Below are 24,087 nucleotides of genomic sequence, written 5' to 3'. Positions count from 1 at the left end.
GAAATTTTCTGCTGTCATTGGATTAGCAAGTGAGGGATCAACCACAGAAAGTGGACATCCAAGATACCTCTCCTAAAAACCAGTCCCATAATCCTACTATTTGAATTTAGGATCCTAAAGAGGGGATAAGATAAAAATGTTATAGTCTATCCCACTACCCAAACTTCTCTCAGAAGCTTAAACCATACATAAACTATTAAAAATATCAGAGGTATAGCTTCTGTTAGGTGACTACTAATCAGCTTCTCCCAAAATTTGCACACTATCTTTTATAGATGAGAATTTATACTTACTGAATGTAAAAATCTAAAATAAGAAAACACTGTGTTAAATCTCTTAATGGTTTTGTTCACACATTGTACATTCCCATTTCAAAATTAAAATATTATATATGCATCCTTTATCCTTCTACCCCTCAATATTAATAAAAATATAAAGCCTTAAAACTTAAAAATCTACCAACATTTTATAAATACAATTATATTCAACAAGCTAAATACTTTTCTTTAGAAGATATATTAAATAAGTGATATATTAACAAAACCTTCTTACCATTTATGATAATGTATCATTAAAATTAAAGAAAGATATGAAAATAGAAGAACGCTCCCGTAAATATAGAAGAATCAGGGGCTGTTAAGTGTGATGGATGGTCCAAGTCCGGACGCCTTGCTTTTGAAACAGAATGCTGGGTTAGGAAGTAAGAGCATTTCCTGGTTAATCACTTAGAAAATTAACTCTTTCCCAGGGTTTCTCCCTGGAATTCCTGACCCATTTAGACCTGTGATCTTGGTTACCTCACAGGCCTTTGTTTCTCACACAATTTTCTCTAAAAGGATCACACTGTGACTTGAAACAGATAGACTGAACTCCCCACTGGAGTTGTGCTGACTACTTTTGAGAGTGGCGAGACGACAAACCAGCACACCCACACAGATTATTCTCCGGTACCATAGATGCAGCTGTTTTTAGATGCTTTTTGACTGTAACAGAAGACCAGGAACTTTCATTTGAAAGGGATCTGGGCAGCAAAAAAAAAGACTGCTAGATGGTTGGTAGTTTGTCCAGGTAAACAATCTGAACTGAACAGCTGTAGTAAATACCAAATTCCCAATTCTCAATTAACAAAATTCTCAATTAACAAAAAAAAATACTTTTTTTCCTTAAAGAACTGAAAGAGCCCCAACAGTGTGTCATGTGCAAGGCTAGTCTGCCTCCAGCTACAGCCAGTGCACAATGTCACGTTTGTCATCCATTCTCACTCTTTTAATTCTTCCTCCTGTGGAAAGTGCTCCTGTTTGCAGGCCACATCCACCAGCAGATGAAGATCTAGAAAGAAAAAAGATTTGTTTACTCACTCTTAGCTTCTCGAACTGGAGAGTTCAATAGACAAGTCTTTAGACAAGAAGAACAAGTTGCTATGTTTCACCTGTAGACTGGGCTCTAAAATCACATTACCTCATCAGATTCTCAATTTGGGGGGCATTCCCGTACCTCTAAAGCACACAGATGCAGCCCAGTTGTTAACCCAAAGAGACTAACAAAGTTTAAAGTTTCTCTCCTTTTAGTGATGTGGATAAGCCTCTTTCCAACTGACTTTTATTATAAGTGAAAAATTAAGGAAAAGTGCCAAAAAGATCAAAGTGAAATAAACACACACAAATGAAAATTCATTTCTTCGATGCTATAAAAATAGATAGGTGGGTTTTGGGAATATGAAAAAGTAATGCCTTCAGAAATACAATGTTAAAATAAGTAATCACTACCTTTCCAAAGTTGATTGCCTCCAAAAAATTTCCACTTATTGACTAACACAGCTGATTCTCTTATAAAAAGGTCTACCTGAATTGTCTGTTAAAAATAAAGTATACCCTTCAAGGAGGTCAAGAAACAAAGAGTGGTCATTAAGACTGGAAAGAAGTAAAAAAGTGAGCTCTCAGTTCAGGCACTAGGTTCTTTAACATAAAAAGCTAAGACCATGTACAGAAATAGAGTTAAGTGTTGTATGAAAGGAGAGAGAAGGTTAGCACTCCCCTTGACAAGGATGGAAAAGGCCTTCGGGCCTGACAACACGCATGCGGTTAAGGCACTGCCACCTACTTCATGGCATCTAACCACTGTTTTTAGCAACCTAAGTGTCCATCGACAGATGAATGGGTAAAGAAGATGTGGCACATATATACAATGGAATATTACTCAGCCATAAAAAGAAACGAAATTGAGTTATTTGTAGTGAGGTGGATGGACCTACAGTCTGTCATACAGAGTGAAGTAAGTCAGAAAAAGAAAAACAAATACCGTATGCTAACACATACATATGGAATCTTAAAAAAAAAAAAGGTTCTGAAGAACCGAGGGGCAGGACAGGAATAAAGACCCAGATGTAGAGAATGGACATGAGGACATGGGGATGGGGAAGGGTAAGCTGGGACAAAGTGAGAGAGTGGCACTGACATATATACACTACCAAATGTAAAATAGATAGCTAGTGGGAAGCAGCCGCATAGCACAGGGAGATCAGCTCGGTACTCTGCGACCACCTGGAGGGGTGGGATAGGGAGGGTGGGAGGGGAGGAGATATGGGGATATAGGTATATGTATAGCTGATTCACTTCATTATAAAGCAGAAACTAACACACCATTGTAAAGCAATTATACTCCAATAAAGATGTTTAAAAAAGAAAAGAAATAGAGTTAAATGGCCTATCTGAATAACATAGTCAGAAATGAAGGAATCCTAATGTGGCTTCTAGATTCAGTCTAATTAGTTTGCAATTTCTAGAGCAACATGACCTCCAAAAGGGAGCCTTTTTTAGGTTGATTTTTAGGCTTACAATTTTGTCCTAGTAGCATTTTGGAGTTAAACTAAATTATACAGAATGAGTCCTTTATTTCCTACTAGACATACAGAGACTTTTGTTACTATATTTGTAGAACACAACCTTTGTAGGATTGATCAACAGCCTGGGCAAGACAGATGATACAATAAAATAATTCTACCACCAACTATGAGTCAATCTAGAGGGCATTTGGAACAGTATCTAATTTTTTCCATATTTTGTGAAAGGAAGACCAATCACTAGGAGAAGGTACTAGCTCATCTGGTGAACAACACTACAACCTATCCATAAAGAACAAGCAATTTCAGAATTCCCTGGCAGTCCAGTGGTTAGGGCTCCAAGCTTCCACTGCAGGGGGAAGGGGTCAGTCCCTGGTTGGGGAACTAAGATCCTGCATGCCATGCTGTGAGGCCAAAAAAATTAAAAACAAACAAACAAACAAAAAACAAGCATCTATCCAGATAAGCATCTTGTAGAGGGAGAACAGACATCAGTTTATCACTTAAAAGTGGCTTCTTGTACATCCATGATCATGGCAGCATTATTTACAATAGCCAAAAAGTGAAAGCAATCCAAGTGTCCATCGATGGATGAATGGAAAAACAAAATGTGGTAGCTACATACAAGGGAATATTATGTAGCGTTAAAAAGGAAGGAAATTCTGACAAATGCTACAACATGAGTGAGCCTTGAAGATATCACGCTAATTGAAATAAGTTAGTCACAAAAGGATAAATACTGTATGATTCTACTCATATGAGGTAGCTAGGGTTGTCAAATTCATAGAGACAGAAAGTAGAATGATGGTTGCCAGGGGCTGCAGGGAAGGACGGAATGGATATGGAATTTCAGTTTGGGAAGATGAGAAAAGTTCTGGAGATGGAAGGTGGTGGTGGTAGTACATAATGTGAATGTACTTAATGCCACCGAATTGTACACTTAAAAAAGGTTAAAAAGGTAAATTTTATGTTATGTATATTTTACCACAAAAATGGCTTCTTTACAGTCTAAAGAACAGTGACAATGATTACAGTAATATCTCAATTTATATAACATCTTTTTTTCAAGTAACTAAAATGCATTATTAGAAGGTCATCTAATTAATCCTGAGGAGTGAAGAGATGACTGAAAGAACCTCTACACTATATGGCTAATAAGCAAAGCCAATGGTTTCTAAATCTTGCTGCACATTGGAATCACCTGGGGAGCTTTAAAAAAATACTGAGATCGAGGGCTTCCACCCCCATACATTCTGATTTAATTGGTACAGAGTACAACCTAGGCATCAGGATTTTTAAAAGCTGACCAGGGCTTCCCTGGTGGCGCAGTGGTTGAGAGTCCGCCTGCCAATGCAGGGGACGCGGGTTCGTGCCCCGGTCCGGGAGGATCCCACGTGCCGCGGAGCGGCTGGGCCTGTGAGCCATGGCCGCTGAGCCTGCGCGTCCGGAGCCTGTGCTCCGCGACGGGAGAGGCCGCAGCGGTGAGAGGCCCGCGTACCGCAAAAAAAAAAAAAAAAGCTGACCAAAGGATACAGAATGAGTATTACCTAATTATGATCATTCTCTACACACTTCAACTCCATATCAGAATAAGAAGGAAAGGCCATATGGTGACAGAAAATACGAAAATAAGAATTTGGAAAATGAACAGACCCAACTGCAACCCTGCTTTGAAAGCAGAGTAGGAGTTCTTGATACTGACAAAGGTAAAGACTATAAAGCACCTACAGAGCTCTTATGGGGAGGCAGACTGAAGAACAACAACAACAAATCCTCTTTTTTTCAGTGAACAAATGTCATTTATTTAATTGACACTTTATTGTATTGATAGGTTCAAATAATGGACAACAGCACATCACAAATAGGCATGTTTAAAGAAACAATAGTCTGTATGACTCTGTAATAGTCTCAGAATGAGTTATGTAGTGAGTTATGTATGAGCAACAAATCCTCTTAGCCTTAATGATTGGGCTTTAAAACAGCATTTGTCAGTACTTCCCTGGTGGTCCAGTGGTTAAGACTCTGCGCTCCCAATGCAGGGGGCCCGGGTTCAATCCCTGGTCAGGGAGCTAGATCCCACAGGTTGCAACAAAGATCCTGTGTGCCACAACTAAGAACCAGGGCAGCCAAATAAATAAATATGTTTTTAAAAAAAGCATTTGGCACACAGCTTCTAAGAACAAGCATCTAAACACAATAATTTTATTAAAGTGAGCTTCCTTCATTAACAAAGCTGCCAATCAAGGAATTAAAGTATAGAAACCAATAAAAATGCAAAAAGACAGAGACTAGCCTGATGTTACTAGAGGTTCATAGGACTTCATTCAGAAGAGAACCATGATCCGCCAGAGGGCAGACAGCAGAAGCAAGAAGAACTACAATCCTGCAGCCTGCGGAATGAAAGCCACAACCACAGAAAGATAGACAAAATGAAAAATCAGAAGACTACATCCCAGATGCAGGAACAAGATAAAATCCCAGAAAAACAACTAAGTGAAGTGGAGATAGGCAACCTTCCAGAAAAACAATTCAGAATAATGGTAGTGAAGATGATCCAGGACCTCGGAAAAAGAATGGAAGCAAAGATCGAGAAGATGAAAGAAATGTTTAACAAAGACCTAGAAGAATTAAAGAGCAAACACCTAGAAGAATTAAAGAACAAACAAACAGAGATGAATTATACAATAATTGAAATGAAAAATACACTAGAAGGAATCAATAGCAGAATAACTGAGGCAGAAGAATGCATAAGTGACCTGGAAGACAGAATGGTGGAAATCACTGCTGCAGAACAGAATAAAGAAAAAGGAATGAAAAGAAACGAAGACAGCCTAAGAGACCTCAGGGACAACATTAAACGCACCAACATTCACATTATAGGGGTCCCAGAAGGAGAAGAGAGAGAGAAAGGACCCGAGAAAGTATTTGAAGAGATTATAGTCGAAAACTTCCCTAACATGGGAAAGGAAATAGCCTGCCAAGTCCAGGAAGTGCAGACAGTCCCAGGCAGGATAAACCCAAGGAGAAACACACCGAGACACACAGTAATCAAACAGACAAAAATTAAAGACAAAGGAAAATTATTAAAAGCTACAAGGGAAAAATGACAAATAACATACAAAGTAATCTCCACAAGGTTAACAGTTGATTTCTCAGCAGAAACTCTGCAAGCCAGAAGGGAGTGGCATGATACATTGAAAGTGATGAAAGGGAAGAATCTACAACCAAGAATACTCTACCCAGCAAGGATCTCATTCAGAGAAATCAAAAGCTTTACAAACAAGCAAAAGCTAAGAGAATTCAGCACCACCAAACCAGCTCTACAACAAATGCTAAAGGAAATTCTCTAAGTGAGAAACACAAGAGGAGAAAAGCACCTACAAAAACAAACCCATAACAATTAAGAAAATGGTAATAGGAACATACACATCAAGAATTACCTTAAACGTGAATGGATTAAATGCTCCAACCAAAAGACACAGGTTCGCTGAATGGATACAAAAACAAGACCCACATATATGCTGTCTACAGGAGACCCACTTCAGACCTAGGGACACATACAGACTGAAAGTGAGGGGATGGAAAAAGATATTCCATGAAAATGGAAATCAAAAGAAAGCTGGAGTAGCAATACTCATATCAGATAAAACAGACTTTAAAATAAAGAATGTTACAAGAGACAAGGAAGGACACTACATAATGATCAAGGGATCAATCCAAGAAGAAGATATAACAATTATAAATATATATGCACCCAACATAGGAGCACCTCAATACATAAGGCAAATGCTAACAGCTATAAAAGAGGAAATCGACAGTAACACAATAATAGCGAGGGACTATAACACCTCACTTACAACAATGGACAGATTATCCAGACAGAAAATTAATAAGGAAACACAAGCTTTAAATGACACAACAGACCAGATAGATTTAATTGATATTTATAGGACATTCCATCCAAAAACAGCAGATTACACTTTCTTCTCAAATGCACATGGAACATTCTCCAGGACAGATCACATCTTGGGTCACAAATCAAGCCTCAGCAAATTTAAGAAAATTGAAATTGTATCAAGCATCTTTTCTGACCACAATGCTATGAGATTAGAAAAAAATTACAGGAAAAAAACGTAAAAAACACAAACACATGGAGGCTAATAAACAATACACTACTAAATAACCAAGAGATCACTGAAGAAATCAAAGAGGAAATCAAAAAATACCTACAGACAAATGACAATGAAAACACGATGATCCAAAATGTATGGGATGCAGCAAAAGCAGTTCTAAGAGGGAAGTTTATAGCAATACAATCCTACCTCAAGAAACAAGAAAAATCTCAAACAATCTAACCTTACACCTAAAGGAACTACAGAGAGAACAAACAAAACCCGAAGTTAGTAGAAGGAAAGAAATCATAAAGATCAGAGCAGAAATAAATGAAATAGAAACAAAGAAAACAATAGCAAAGATCGATAAAACTAAAAGCTAGTTCTTTGAGAAGATAAAAAAAATTGATAAACCATTAGCCAGACTCATCAAGAAAAAGAGGGAGAGGACTCAAATCAATAAAATTAGAAATGAAAAAGGAGAAGTTACAACAGACACTGCAGAAATACAAAGTATCCTAAGAGAAAGCAACTCTATGCCAATAAAATGGACAACCTGGAAGAAATGGACAAATTCTTAGAAAGGTACAACCTTCCAAGACTGAACCAGGAAGAAATAGAAAATGTAAACAGACCAATTTCAAGCACTGAAATTGAGACTCTGATTAAAAATCTTCCAACAAACAATAGTCCAGGACCAGATGGTTTCACAGGTGAATTCTACCAAACATTTAGAGAAGAGCTACCAACCATCCTTCTTAAACTCTTCCAAAACATTCCAGAGGAAGGAACACTCCCAAATTCATTCTATGAGGCCACCATCACCCTGATACCAAAACCAGGCAAAGATACTACAAAAAAAGAAAATTACAGACCAGTATCACTGATGAATATACATGCAAAAATCCTCAATAAAACACTAGCAAACAGAATCCAACAACACATTAATAGGATCATACACCATGATCAAGTGGGATTTATCCCAGGGATGTAAGGATTCTACAATATATCCAAATCAATCAATGTGATACACCGTATTAACAAACTGAAGGATAAAAACCATATGATCACCTCAATAGATGCAGAAAGAGCTTTTGACAAAATTCAACACCGATTTATGATAACAACTCTCCAGAAAGTAGGCATAGAGGGAACCACCCTCAACATAATAAAGGCCATATACGAGAAACCCACAGCAAACATCATTCTCAATGATGAAAAACTGAAAGCATTTACTCTAATATTAGGAACAAGACAAGGATGTCCACTCTTGCCACTATTATTCAACATAGTTTTGGAGGTCTTAGCCATGGCAGTCAGAGAAGAAAAAGAAATAAAAGGAATACAAATTGGAAAAGAAGAAGTAAAACTGTCACTGTTTGCAGATGACATGATACTACACATGGAAAATCCTAAAGATGCTACCAGAAAACTACTAGAGCTAATCAATGAATTTGGTAAAGTTGCAGGATACAAAATTAATGCACAGAATCTCTTGCATTCCTATACACTAACAATGAAAGATCAGGAAAAGAAACTAAGGAAACAATACCATTCACCATTGCAACAAAAAGAATAAAATACCTAGGAATAAACCTACCTAAGGAGACAAAAGAACTGTACTCAGAAAACTGTAAGACACTGATGAAAGAAATCAAAGATGACACAAACAGATGGAGAGATATACCATGTTCTTGGATTGGAAGAATCAATATTGTGAAAATGACTATACTACCCAAAGCAATCTACAGATTCAATGCAATCCCTATCAAACTACCAATGGCATTTTTCACAGAACTAGAACAAAAAATTTCACAATTTGTATGGAGACACAAAAGACCCTAAATAGCCAAAGCAACCTTGAGGGAAAAACACGGAGCTGGAGGAATCAGACTCCCTGACTTCAGACTATACTACAAAGCTACAGTAATCAAGACAATATGGTACTGGCACAAAAACAAAAATATAGATCAATGGAACAGGATGGAAAGCCCAGAGATAAACCCACACACCTATGGTCAACTAATCTATGACAAAGGAGTCAAGCATATACAATGGAGAAAAGACAGTCTCTTCAATAACTGGTGCTGGGAAAACTGGATGGCTACATGTAAAAGAATGAAATTAGAACACTCCCTATCACCATACACACAAAAAAACTCAAAATGGATTAAAGACCTAAAGGTAAGACCAGACACTATAAAACTCTTAGAAGAAAACATAGGAAGAACACTATCTGACATAAATCACAACAAGATCCTTTTTGACCCACCTCCTAGAGTAATGGAAATAAAAACAAAAATAAACAAATGGGACCTAATGAAACTTAAAAAGTTTTGCACAGCAAAGGAAACTATAAACAAAACAAAAAGACAAGTCTCAGAATGGGAGAAAATATTTGCAAACGAAGCAACGGACAAAGGATTAATCTCCAAAATATATAAACAGCTCACGCAGCTCAACATCAAAAAATCAAACAACCCAATCAGAAAATGGGCAGAAGACCTAAATAGACATTTCTCCAAAGAAGACATACAGATGGCCAAGAAGCACATGAAAAGCTGCTCAACATCACTAATTATTAGAGAAATGCACATCAAAACTACAGTGAGGTATCACCTCACACCAGTTAGAATGGGCATCATCAGAAAATCTACAAACAACAAATGCTGGAGAGGGTGTGGAGAAAAGGGAACCCTCTTGCACTGTTGGTGGGAATGTAAACTGATACAGCCACTATGGAGAACAGTGTGGCAGTTCCTTAAAAAACTAAACATAGAATTACCACATGACCCAGCAATCCCGCTACTGGGCATATACCCAGAGAAAACCATAATTCAAAAAGACACATGCACCCCAATGTTCATTGCAGCACTATTTACAATAACCAGGTCATGGAAGCAACCTAAATGTCTATCGACCGACGAATGGATAAAGCAGAGGTGGTACGTATACACAATGGAATATTACTCAGCCATAAAAAGGAACGAAACTGGGTCATTTGTAGAGATGTGGATGGATCTAGAGATGTCATACAGAGTGAAGTAAGTCAGAAAGAGAAAAACAAATATTGTATATTAACGCATATATGTGGAGTCTAGAAAAATGGTACAGATGAACTGGTTTGCTAGTCAGAAACAGAGACACAGATGTAGATAACAAATGTATGGGCACCAAGGGGGGAAAGTCGGCGGGTGTGGAAGAATTGGGAGATTGGGATTGACATATATACACTAATATGTATAAAATAGCTAGCTAATAAGAACCTGCTGTATAGCACAGGGAACTCCACTTCGTTGTACAGTAGAAACTAACACAACATTGTAAAACAACTACACCCCAATAAAAAAATAAAATAAAATACATAGAGAGAGGAAAAAAAAAAAAGAAGAGAAACTTGTATACTCCTCAGAGAAGATAAGTGTTTGAGAATCACAGTGGCTGAGTTGATTTGAGAGCTGAAAGGCCTCCAGGGACAGGAGCATTGCATCTACTCATTTGGGATTTTTTTTTTTTTGGCCGCACCACACAGCTTGTGGGATCTTAGTTCCCCGCCCAGGGATCGAACCCAGGCCCTTGGCAATGAGAGCACGGAGACCTAAGCACTGGATGGCCAGGAAATTCCCTGGGTTGTTAACTCCTACTAAGAACACTCTCTAGGATTTGGAGGCTATTACCTTAACGAAATCTCATCCATAATCCAATAGCTACAAAATGAGAAGTCCTTTCTTCAGGAGTGGACTGAACTTTGCTCTTAAACATTCAGTTTCCCTTAACTATAAAGTAACCTATCAGAACATAAGAGAGTGTAGCTTGCACAATAAGACTGATATCTGGGTGTTATTAGGGTGATTAATATCTGGCTGATATTACCCTATCTTGGTTTAGGGTAATATCATTGTAGAAATTGGAGCAGCATTATTGAGTCTAATTTTCTGCACCTCTTGATGTTTTTTTATCCAAAAGGTATTTTCTTAAGTCAACACGTGTTCAAAAGGCCTACACACAGCATGCAATGATTGTGATTAACAACCTCCTTCTAACAAAAGGCACATCTATTGAAATCAGTACAATCTGGATACCTAACCAACTTGAAGTCTCCTACTTGAAAAAAAATTCAAAGAAAGCTTAAAGTGTAAGAAGATGCCCTAGGGAAGACAAATTTTCAAAATAATTCAGTTACAGAAGGGCACTGATAAGTTCTGGGATACAGGAAACCCCTGTTCAGTGGGATACTGAGCAACATAATGACATTCCAACAGTTAATGGTGGAATCATAGTACTTCAGAATTTGGGGCCAAAGGAGTCTTTAGAGGTGATTTCAAGAAATTCTCTTATTTTTACCATAAATAATGGGAGAGTTGGAACTTTATTGAGGGGAGGTACTGCTAATGATAGCGACAGTTGAAATTTAAGTGATACTTCAGAAATTTTACATTTAGTTCCTACCTTTAATACTTTAAAATTGGATTTAGTATACATCATCTACAAGAACTAAACTGAATACTAGTTCATTTTGAGTCCTCCCACAAGTATCTACTGACTCTTTTTTTTGTGTATGTGCTGAAACCCGGGAACAAACCAGGGACCCCTCCTGACTCTTAATGGCTTCTCTGGCCATCAATGATCAGGACTGTGAAAAATCAGAAGCTAAGAATGAGGCCTTTCTAATACAGGGTGTAACAGTCTGCATGTTTATATCTCCTCAAAATTCATGTATTAAAACCTAACCCCCAATGTGATGGTGTTAGAAAGTGGGACTCTGGGGAGGTGATTAGGTCCTGAGGGTGGAGCTCTTATGAATGAAATTAGTGTCCTTATAATAGAGACCCCAGAGAGCTCCTCTGTCCCTTCTGCCATGTGAAGACACAGCAAGAAGACGGCAGTCTATGAGCCAGGAAACTGGCTCTCACCAGACACTGAATCTGCTGGCACCTTGATCCTGGATTTCCCAGCCTCCAGAACTGTGAGAAAAAATTCTGTTATTTATAAGCCACCTAGTCTATGGTATTTTTGTCATAACAGTAGAATAAAGTAAGACACAGAGTAGGCAAACTTCTTCTGTAAGGAGCCAGATAGCAAATACTTTAGGCTTTAGGGGCCACATGGCCTCTACTGTAACTACTCAACTCCGCTGATGCAGTATGAAACCACAGATAATATGTAAATGTATGGTGTGGTTGTGTGTTCCAATTCAACTTTATTTATGGCTACTGAAATTTGAATCATTTTCATGTGTCATGAAATATTCTTCTTTTGATCCTCCCCCCCTTCAACCATTTAAAATGTAAAAAAAGTTACTTAGCTTAGCTACATGCTTAGCTTGCAGGCCATATAAAAACAACCAGTGAGCTAGATTTGGCCCATAGGCCATAGTTTACCAACTTCTGCTCTAATAGCACACACCACAGCTTTAACCAAGAGAAATTTAACCAAAATAGGAGAATATTTCATCAAATCGAATATTATTATACAGTCGTCCAAGAAATTATATTTTCTCCAAAGAAGATCTACAAATGTCCAACAAGCACATGAAAAGATGCTTAACATCATTAGTCATGAGGGAAATGCAATTAAACCCACAATAAGATAGATACCACTTCACACCTACTTAGCATGACTATAGTGATAATAAAAAGCGGAAAATAACAAGTGCTAGGGAGGATGTGGAGAAATGGGGACTCTTGTACACTGCTGGTGGGAATGTAAAACGGTTCAGCCATTATGGAAAATAGCTTGGCAGTTCCTCAACAGTTAAACATAGAATTACCAAATGATCCAGCGATTCCACTCCTAGGTATATCCCCAAAAGAATTGATATCAGATATTCAAATACATGTACAATGTTTATAGCAGCACTATTCACAATAGCCAAAAGGTAGAAACAGCCCAAATGCCCATCAGTAGATGAGTGGATAAAAAATTGTCATATATACATACAACATAATACTATTTAGCCATAAGAAGGAATGAAGTTCTGATATACATGTTACCTTGTGGATGAACTTTGAAAACATCATGCCAAGTGAAATAAACCAGACACAAAAAGGTCACACATTGTATGATTTCATTTATACAAAATATCCAGAATAGGTAAATCCACAGGGACAGAACACAGACTGGTGGTTGCCAAGGGCTTGGGAGAGGACGGAACGGAGAGCAACTGCTTCATGAATATGGGGTTTTCTTTTGGAGTGATGCAAATGTTTTGGAACTAGATAGAGGTTGCACAACATTGTGAATGGCCTAAGTCCCATGGAACTTTTCACTTTAAAGTGGTTAATTTTCTGTTATGTGAATCTCCCCTAAAATGTATACTTTCCTATCAGTTTGAAATGATGGGACAAAAAGAAGGGGAAAGCAGAAAATGGCCATAAAAATAAAACTCATAACCAAATATATCTCAGTTTTCAATGTCAGAGCATAGTAACGAGATATAGGATGGTTATCTTTAGTAAAACATATGCAATTCTTAGTTCCAGCAGAATAAAACTGTACAGGACACTACCTTTGTATCCCTAGTGTACCTAGCACTGTACCAACCCCAGAGTAGTTGTTAATAAGCACTCATTAAAAGCAACCTATGGGTTGAATTTGACTCCCCAGATGTTCAAAACTTATCTTTTGTTGGCTAATTAAAGATTGTTCATTGAGACAGAAAGTAAAATAGGTTTTCCAGGGTCTGGGGGGAGAAGAGGAATAGGAATTGTTTAGTGGGTATAGAGTTTCAGTTTTCCAAGATGAAAAGAGTTCTGGAGATGGATGGTGGTGATGGTAGCAGAACAATGTGAATGTACTTAATGCCACTGAACTATACACTTAAAAATGGTTCAACTTTATGTTATGTGTATTTTACCACAATTTTTTTTAAAGATTGCTTCTTTCCAAGGATCTTTTTTGAAAAGTATATTAGTAAGATAACAGTGTATAAACACTGAGTGCCACAGGTAATACTCCAGGTGCTGGAGATACAGCAATGAACAAAACAAAATCCTTGCCCTCATGGAACTAACCTTCTAGAGGGGGAGAAAAATAATAAATATAAAATGTCAAGTAGCGATGAACATTATAGAAGAAAACCAAGGAAAAAGAATAGGGACTGAAGGAGGGCAGGACATGGAGAATAGGGTGCTATTACAGACAGTAGGATCAGGAAGATTCCTATAATGAGCTGGCATTTGAGTAGAGAATTGAATGAAATGAAGGAGCAAGCCATGTGAATACCTGGGTGAAGAACATTTCCGGCAGAGGGAACAGCAAGTGTGAAGGCAGGACCATGCTTGGTGCGTTCAAACAATAGTGAAGGGGCTGCTATGGCTGGAATAGATGAGAGAGATAGAAGGTGGCAGGAGATAAAGTCAGAGCAGTTACCAGGAGCCAAATCATAGTAAGGATTTTTAGATTTTATTCTAAATGTGATGGAAAACCACTGGAAAAATTTAAACAGGGAAATAATTTTAAAGTATCACTCTGATTGCTGTGTGGAGAAAAAACTGTAGGGGCACACAGTGGAAGCAGAAAGATCTAGGCAAGAGATGTAGTGGCTTGGACCATGGTGATAGCATGTAAAGGTGATATGAAATGGTCAGATTCTGGATCTACACTGAGATAGAACTGACAGAATTTGCTGATGGGTTGGATGTGAGATGAGAGAGAAGAGAGTCAAGGAAGATTCCAAGACTTTTGGTTGACTAGAGGTGACTAGAAGTATTATTTCCTGAAATAAGTAAAACTGGGGAAAGGGTGGCATTATAATGCATTTGGGACACTACTGGACATCCAAACAAAGAAGTGGCAAGGGGAAAAAGGTATGCACACCTGGAGTTCAGAGAAGATAGAGGCTTAGATGTAAATTTAGGAGTCATCACCATTTAGACAAAAGCAGTGAGACTTGTTGATATAACCTAGGAAATGAATAGAGAAGGAAAGGGGTCCAAGAATTGCGCTCTGGGACTCATCAATATTTAGAAGTCAGGGAAGATAAAGAAGATTCAGTAAAAGAAACTACGGAGTGGCCAGTGAGGTTGAAGCAAAACCAGGAAAGGGTGATGTTCCAGAAGCCAAGTGAAGAAAGTATTTCAGGAAGGTTGAGGTAGTCTGTTCAAATGCTGCTGAGGTACAGTCAAGTGGGACTGAGAATGGACCACAGGATTTGGCAACATGGCAGTAATTGGAAACCTTGACAAGAGCAGTAATTGGAAACCTTGACATTGAACAGTTTCAGCTGAGTAGCCGGAATGAAAACCTGATTGGAAAACCTGGTTGAGATAAGGATAGGCTTTCAAAGAGCTTTTCTCTAAGGGGAAGAGAAAAACGGAGGAGTAGCTGGATGAAAATATGAATGAAGGGAAGGTGAGAGGAATTTCTTTTAACATAGAACCTATGATGGCATGTTTGTATGCTGATGGGAATTATCTAACATAAAAGGTAAGATGTAATTACTGAAGAGTAAGGGAGGATAACTGTTCAGGGCTAAGTCTGTGAGTACACAAAAGGGGACTGTGTACACATATGGGAGGACTGGCTTTCTTCCATTATAATAGGAAGAAAAGCAGAGTGTAGAGTTACACAAGTGGTAGACTGATAAATTTGTTGGTGGAAAGATATGAAAGTTCTCTTCTAGCTGCTTCTATTTTCTCAGTAAGAAACAAGGTCATAGCTGAGAATGAAAAGAGAGGAGTTGTGTTGGAAGTTGGAGCAGAGAGAAGATATGATAAAGTGGCTTTGGAAAATGGGGAGTGTACTGCCTAGGGAAATATTATAGAACTGCTGGCAACACTAAGAGCCCACATGAATTTAAAGTGAGACCAGTCATTTGAAAAGCATTTGACAGTAATAAACATCAAAATAGTAAGTATTATGAAAATAATAATTTTGCTAAAATTCTGTTGCTACCATGTACTTACTATATGCCAGGCACCATACTAAGCCAGTTACATGTTTTATATAAACATATGTTTTATTATTATCTTCATTTTACAGATGAAGAAACTTGAGGCTCAGGGAAGTTAAGTAAATAGCAGAATCCAGATGTTAATTTAGTTTTTTCTAACACCAGAGGCTTTCTTCCTGTTGACTGTGCTGTACAGCCTCTAATAGATAGTATATAAATTTTATACTGACTTTGGTTAAAATCTTTTAATGTCACAGGACCTTATATGTAGCCATGTTTTCATAGATCAACTGTTTGTTAGGCTAAGTTCTATGAAGGAAGAATAATTTCCAACTTCATGAATTGTATTTCTCCTTACACTTTCATTACAAAAGCTAACTTTTTAGCAAACAGGTTCTAGTTTAAGCATAAGTTATTTGCTCCCTGCCCCTAATAAAATGAAAATGTGATTCGATGTCATAATAATGCCAACATTTCACAACTCCTCTCTTTCACAGCAGGAAGCCAAGGTCAGTTAAGACTCACCTGCCAACACCACTGACCAAAGGATAAGGCTTAATTAAAAAAAAAAAGGAAGAGTTAAAAAAGATAATTAATGTGCTAACTACTTTATCAGTTACACTTAAAACCATAAGAGAGGTTTTTTTCTTTTTTTTTTTTGCGGTACGCGGGCCTCTAGCTGTAGTGGCCTCTCTCCCGTTGCGGAGCACAGGCTCCGGATGCGCAGGCTCAGCGGCCATGGCTCGTGGGCCCAGACGCTCCGCGGCATGTGGGATCTTCCCGGACCAGGGCACGAACCCGTGTCCCCTCCATTGGCAGGCGGACTCTCATCCACTGTGCCACCAAGGAAGCCCAAGAGAGGAAATTATTTTAACAGCAGAAACCAGAGTTCCTCTTGGGGACGTAACTGTCTGTTGAGGAATATATCTTGACAGGTTGTTTTGGTTGGGCAAGATAAGGTCTCAAGGCCTCATCAGGAAACAGAAGAGATTCCTAACCTTCTCTGCCTAAGACACAAAATTCAGGGCCTGATTAAAGAACATGGAAAAAAAAAAAAGATATCAGAGAAGAGAAGGTATGGTGCTAGTACAAGGAAAGAGGACAACATGACAGGAGGCCACACTGACTACTGACAAGGAAAGGTGAGAAAGCGGTAAACTGACTGAAGGCCCTTTAAAAAGAACAATGGCTAACATTCCATTTTAATTATTTGCAATATTTTAAATGCAAACACTTTCTACCTCACCAAATCTTCAGAAAAGTGTGCTACACATACAAATACCTAATGTAAATGCTCAGGGGAGGGGAGAAATCAAAGTAAGGGGGCTGAGCTCTGCATCTGGTCTGGCAAGGAGCAGACAGAACACCTACAGGAGGTGAGAAATGGATGAATCTAGAATTAAGCAAAAGCAGAAACTCAAAAATAAAAGCCACTGTAAGCCCTAGAAATTCTCAGAAATCTTAGAAAAGCGTTTTTGGTGTGGGATAAGGTTAGCTTGAGTCAATCATATCTAAATCTCAAAAGTCAGATTAATATCTGGGATATAAATTTTTTTTCAAAACATTAAATTGCTCATTCCTATTATTTTGAGGCTTTTATATTCATACTATAGAAAACTCTTTACAGTATTTAAACTATTTAAAATATTTTTTCAATTTTAAAAATCTAGACAAATACAAAAAGGGAGATTTCCCCATAATCCCACCATTGTGTACCCTCAAACACAAATTAAGAAGCAAAAAAAATACCTCTCTACACCTCCAATTCTACTTGCCAGAGGTGACCACTGTTATATGTATCAGTTTTATTTACTTCCAGACTTTTTTCTATAATTTTACAGTATATATATATTTTTTGTCCTAGAAAGGGGGTTGTACTAGACACAGTATGCTGCAACTTGCTTCATTCACTTAACATATTACGAACACTTTCTATCTTTCCAAGTAACAACATATCAAGCTACTTTATTTTGTTAAATGGTTGCACAGTGTTTCATTACATGAACTTATCGTAGTTTGTCTAATACTCCACTGTCAGGCATTTATGCTTTTTTTCCAAATGTTTACTATTATAAATAACACACTACACTGAACTCTGTAGGAGAGATTCCTGGGAATGGGATTCCTGAGTCAAAGCATATAAGCATTTTAGTTATTTACAGATCATGCCAAATTGCCCTCCAATTGGCTCTACAAATTTACATTCCAATTACAGTGTATAGGAGGTTCCTTTTTCCCTACGCCTTTATCAACCTGGATATTATCAATAATTTAAGTTTTGTCAGACTGGCAAAAAAAAATTTTTTTTGGTTGATTTATAACTTGCATTTCTCTGATTACTGATTTATCTGAGTGGTTCAACATCTTTCTATACACTTATTGGTCATGTGTATTTCTTCAATTGAACTGCACATTAATATTATTTTATTTCTTTTTATTGGATTGCTTTATTTCTTAATGATTTGTAGAAGCTTTTATGTATTATGAATACAATGCTTTATATTTTGTGTTGTAAATATTTTCTCTTAGTCCATGTAACAGAGACTGCTAGTTGTCTCCTAATATTTATTCTTCTTTTAAATCATGGTATTGTTTACACAGGCAAATGGACACAGCTACAGACCACATTTCCAAGCTCCCCTGCAGCCTGTTCATGTGACTAAGTTCTAGTCAAACTGATGTGAGCATAAGCAGTGATTATGCTCATAAAAGGAAGGGATATTTATAGCACCCTGCTGGCTGACATGAGGATAGAGTGGTGGGCCATCTTTCACCACGTCACACCTGAGGGCTAGCAGAGAAAAGCGAAGCTGCCACATCAGCTCTGGACTGTTATTATGAGGAAAAAATAAACTTCTAAATTGTTTAAGACACTGGTTTTTATGTTTTGTTTTTTACAGTAGCCTAACTTATATGTGGACTAATATGGAATTTGGAATCTGTAAGTGAGGTGCTGCTGTAATTCAAATTAAAATACGTGGTACTGGCTTAGCAGTCAGACAGCAGGTGGTTAAGGCACATCAGGCTAGAACGTTGGTGATCATTGAAATCTATTTCAAAACATTTGGTAAAATCACTGCCTGTGATACCCTGGAAAGCAGACCACATGCCAAGCGAGCATGTAACCATACGGGGAAAGGCTGACAAAATTCACAATGTGTTGGCTGTTTTCTTGACGATTCAGCAAAGCCCTAAAATAAGAGATGAACTCAGGCTAGAGGTAGCCAGTGTGCAAGCAGAGACGGAAGGGAATATTCCTCTGTCTGTGGTTGAAAACCAACTGACTAGCGTTCAGTAATTTGGGGTGTGCATCGAAGTAATTTACTATCCCAACTTGAAACAGTAGTAAGAGGTACCTCTAATGAGGGCCTCAAGCTTTTCTCAAGTATCTCTGATAGACTATGGCAAAGGTGAGATTAAGGGTGTTATCTTCCCAATCAAACCCTCGTTTTCAGATGATCTCAATATAGGTGCCATTAGGTTGAGAGAAGAGGATGGACAAAGTTTAACTTGATTTTATATACTTAACTTAATTTTTAAGAAACTGCCTAACTGTTTCCAGAAGTGGTTATACTATTTTAAGTTCCCACTAGCAGTGTATGAGAGTTCCAGTGCCCTATCAACACCTGGTATGGTCATGGTTTTTTTCCTTTTTAAAAAACTTTAGCCATTCTAATTGGTGTGCAGTGATATCTCATTGCAGTTTTAACCGACTTCTCTGATGATTAAACATCTATTCATGTGCTTCCTGGCCATCTGTGTATCTTTTGTGAAATGTCTGTTCATATTGTACCCCATTTTTGAACTGCACTGTAAGAGTTTTTATATTCTAGATATGTCTTTGTTTTGATATTTTGATTTTAATATTGCTGTCAATATTTATTCCTAGGCTTTGGCTTGCCTTTTCATTTTCTGAATGATATCTATCGAAGAGCAGAAGTTTTAAATTTTGATGAAATCCAATTTATCATTTTTTTCTTTATTGATCATACTTTTTGTGTTCTAAGAAATCTTTGCCCAAAGTAGCAAAGTTTGTCTCTTATTGTTTTTTCAAAAAGTTTTAGGTTTTATACTTAGGTCTGTGATTCATTTTCAGTTAATTTTTTTTCCTTTTTTTATCCCTTTTTTAGTTAATTTTTATGTATGGTACGAGGTATGGGTCCATTTTTTTTTTAATTTTAGAATTTCATTTATTTTTTTATACAGCAGGTTCTTATTAGTTATCCATTTTATACATATCAGTGTATAAATGTCAATCCCAATCGCCCAGTTCATCCCCCACCCCTCACCCCTCCTTGGTGTCCATACGTTTGTTCTCTACATCTGTGTCTCTATTTCTGCCCTGCAAACCGGTTCATATGTACCATTTTTCTAGGTTCCACATATATGCATTAATATACAATATTTGTTTTTCTCTTTCTGACTTACTTCACTCGGTATGACAGTCTCTAGATCCATCCACGTCTCTGCAAATGACCCAATTTCGTTCCTTTTTATGGCTGAGTAATATTCCACTGTATGTATTTACCACATCTTCTTTATCCATTCGTCTGTCGATGGGCATTTAGGTTGCTTCCATGACCTGGCTATTGTAAATAGTGCTGCAATGAACATTGGGGTGCATGTATCTTTTTGAATTATGGTGTTCTCTGGGTATATGCCCAGTAGTGGGATTGCTGGGTTATATGGTAATTCTATTTTTAGTTTTTTAAGGAACCTCCATACTGTTCTCCATAGTGGCTGTATCAATTTACATTCCCACCAACAGTGCAAGAGGGTTCCCTTTTCTTCACACCCTCACCAGCATTTGTTTGTAGATTTTCTGATGATGCCCATTCTAACTGGTGTGAGGTGATACCTCACTGTAGTTTTGATTTGCATTTCTCTAATAATTAGTGATGTTGAGCAGCTTTTCATGTGCTTCTTGGCCATCTGTATGTCTTCTTTGGAGAAATGTCTATTTCGGTCTTCTGCCCATTTTCTGATTGGGTTGTTTGTTTTTTTAATATCGAGCTGCATGAGCTGTTTATATATTCTGGAGATTAATCCTTTGTCCGCTGATTCGTTTGTAAATATTTTCTCCCATTCTGAGGGCTGTCTTTTCGTCTTGTTTCCTTTGTTTTGCAAAAGATTTTAAGTTTCATTAGGTCCCATTTGTTTATTATTGTTTTTATTTCCATTACTCTAGGAAGTGGATCAAAAAAAGATCTTGCTGTGATTTATGTCAGATAGTGTTCTTCCTATGTTTTCTTCTAAGAGTTTTATAGTGTCCGGTCTTACCTTTAGGTCTTTAATCCATTTTGAGTTTATTTTTGTGTATGGTGTTAGGGAGTGTTCTAATTTCATTCTTTTACAGTAGCCATCCAGTTTTCCCAGCACCAGTTATTGAAGAGACTGTCTTTTCTCCATTGTATATCCTTGACTCCTTTGTCATAGATTAGTTGTCCATAGATGCATGGGTTTATCTTTGGGCTTTCTATCCTGTTCCATTGATCTATATTTTTGTTTTTGTGCCAGTACCATATTGTCTTGATTACTGTAGCTTTGTAGTATAGTCTGAAGTCAGGGAGTCTGATTCCTCCAGCTCCGTGTTTTTCCCTCAAGGTTGCTTTGGCTATTTGGGGTCTTTTGTGTCTCCATACAAATTGTGAAATTTTTTGTTCCAGTTCTGTGAAAAATGCCATTGGTAGTTTGATAGGGATTGCATTGAATCTGTAGATTGCTTTGGGTAGTATAGTCATTTTCACAATATTGATTCTTCCAATCCAAGAACATGGGATATCTCTCCATCTGTTTGTGTCATCTTTGATTTCTTTCATCAGTGTCTTACAGTTTTCTGAGTACAGTTCTTTTGTCTCCTTAGGTACGTTTATTCCTAGGCATTTTATTCTTTTTGTTGCAATGGTGAATGGTAATTGTTTCCTTAGTTTCTTTTCCTGATCTTTCATTGTTAGTGTATAGGAATGCAAGAGATTTCTGTGCATTAATTTTGTATCCTGCAACTTTACCAAATTCATTGATTAGCTCTAGTAGTTTTCTGGTAGCATCTTTAGGATTTTCCATGTGTAGTATCATGTCATCTGCAAACAGTGACAGTTTTACTTCTTCTTTTCCAATTTGTATTCCTTTTATTTTTTTCTTCTGATTGCCATGGCTAGGACTTCCAAAACTGTGTTGAATAATAGGGGCAAGAGTGGACATCCTCATTTTCTTCCTGATCTTAGAGGAAATGCTTTCAGATTTTCACCATTGAGAATGATGTTTGCTGTGGGTTTGTCATATATGGCCTTTATTATGTTGAGGTAGGTTCCCTCTGTGCCCACTTTCTAGAGAGTTGTTATCATAAATGGGTGTTGAATTTTGTCAAAAGATCATCATTTCTTTTCATTCATTTTTTTTCTTTATTCTGTTCCGTGGCAGTGAATTCCAACATTGTGTCTCCCAGGTCACTTATCTGTTCTTCTGCCTCAGTTATTCTGCTATTGATTCCTTCTAGTGTATTTTTCATTTCAGTTATTGTATTGTTCGTCTCCGTTTGTTTGTTCTTTCATTCTTCTAGGTCTTTGTTAAACATTTCTTGCATCTTCTCAATCTTTGCTTCCATTCTTCCGAGGTCCTGGATCATCTTCACTATCATTATTCTGAATTGTTTTTCTGGAAGGTTGCCTATCTCCACTTCATTTAGTTGTTTTTCTGGGGTTTTATCTTGTTCCTTCATCTGGCACATAGCCCTCTGTCTTTTCATCTTGTCTATCTTTCTGTGAATGTGGTTTTTGTTCCACAGCCTGCAGGATTGTAGTTCTTCTTGCTTCTGCTGTCTGCCCTCTGGTGGATAAGGCTATCTAAGAGGCCTGTGCAAGTTTCCTGATGGGAGGGACTGGTGGTGGGCAGAGCTCAGTAAAACTTTAATCCACTTGTCTGCTGATGGGTGGGGCTGGATTCCCTCCCTGTTCGTTGTTTGGCCTGAGGCGACCCAACACTGGAGCCTACCTGGCTCTCTGATGGGGCTAATGGCAGACTCTGGTAAGGCTCATGCCAAGGAGTACTTCCCAGAACTTCTGCTGCCAGTGTCCTTGTCTTCACATTGAGCCACAGCCACCCCCCGCGTCTGCAGGAGACCCTCCAACACTAGCAGGTAGGTCTGGTTCAGTCTCCTATGGGGGTCACTGCTCCTTCCCCTGGGTCCTGATGCACTTACTACTTTGTGTGTGCCCTCCAAGAATGGAGTCTCTGTTTCCCCCAGTCCTGTCGAAGTCCTGCAATCAAATCCCACTAGCCTTCAAAGTTTGATTCTCTAGGAATTCCTCCTCCCATTGCCAGACCCCCAGGTTGGGAAGCCTGACGTGGGGCTCAGAACCTTCACTCCAGTGGGTGGACTTCTGTGGTATAAGTGTTCTCCAGTCTGTGAGTCACCCACCCAGAAGTTACGGGATTTGATTTTATTGTGATTGCGCCCCTTCTACCGTCTCACTGTGGCTTCTCCTTTGTCTTTGGATGTGGAGTATCTTTTTTGGTGAGTTCCAACGTCTTCCTGTCGATGACTGTTCAGCAGTTAGTTGTGATTCTGCTGCTCTTGCAAGAAGGAGTGAGCGCACGTCCTTCTCTGCCATCTTGCTCCTTCAGGCTGAGGTATGGGTCAATGTTAATTTTTGTTGAAAACACTTTCCTTTCTCCATTGCACTGCCTTAGCACCTTTGTTGAAAATCAATTGACCACATATGTGCAGATCTATTTCTGGACTCTCTATTTTGTTTCATTCATCTATAGGTCCCTCTTTTCACCAATACCAAACGATTTTGATTATTTTAGCTTTATGGTAAGTCTTGAAATCTGGTAAAGTCTCCTCCAATTTTTTATTTTTAAAAATTGCTTTGGTTAATCTCTGTCCTTTGCATTTTCTTTTAAATCTTAGAATCAGCTTGTCATTAAAGAAAAAAAAGTCTACTAGAATTTTGATTAGGATTGCATTGAATTTATAGATCAACTTGGGGAGAACTGTCACTTTAACAATATTGGGTATTCTTATCCATGAACATGGCACATCTTTCCATTTATTTGTCTTCTTTAATTTCTTTCAGCAAAATTTGTAGTTTTCAGCGTAGAGGCCTTAGACATATTTTGTTCAACTTATTCCTAGGTATGTTATGATTTTGGGCCTACCATAAATGTTTTATTTTTTTAAAATTTCATTTTCCAGTTGTGTGCTTTCCAATCTTTACGCCTTTTACTTCTTTTTCTTGCCT

At 37.9% G+C, this 24,087-nt stretch overlaps 1 protein-coding gene and 1 non-coding gene across 2 annotated transcripts in view; one reads left to right on the top strand and one right to left on the bottom strand.

Moving 5' to 3' along the window:
- Positions 1-559: 559 nt before the first annotated feature.
- The window catches only part of HSF5 (heat shock transcription factor 5), a 49,351-nt gene continuing 25,823 nt past the window's right edge, over positions 560-24,087 (bottom strand). Inside the window, exon 6 of the mRNA XM_030881712.2 lies at positions 560-1,329. Coding sequence (XP_030737572.2) covers positions 1,259-1,329 — 71 coding nt within the window. The 3' untranslated portion in view covers positions 560-1,258. The remainder of the gene's footprint in view (positions 1,330-24,087) is intronic.
- Positions 1,999-2,126, top strand: LOC115866418 (U6atac minor spliceosomal RNA). The gene has a single exon (XR_004044654.1). It is a non-coding gene; the product is annotated as a U6atac minor spliceosomal RNA (small nuclear RNA).

Source organism: Globicephala melas, chromosome 20 (assembly GCF_963455315.2).
Source record: "Globicephala melas chromosome 20, mGloMel1.2, whole genome shotgun sequence".
Taxonomy (NCBI): Eukaryota; Metazoa; Chordata; class Mammalia; order Artiodactyla; family Delphinidae; genus Globicephala; species Globicephala melas.
The sequence above is the reverse complement of the archived record's forward strand: the minus strand, read 5'-3'. Positions and strand labels throughout refer to the sequence as shown.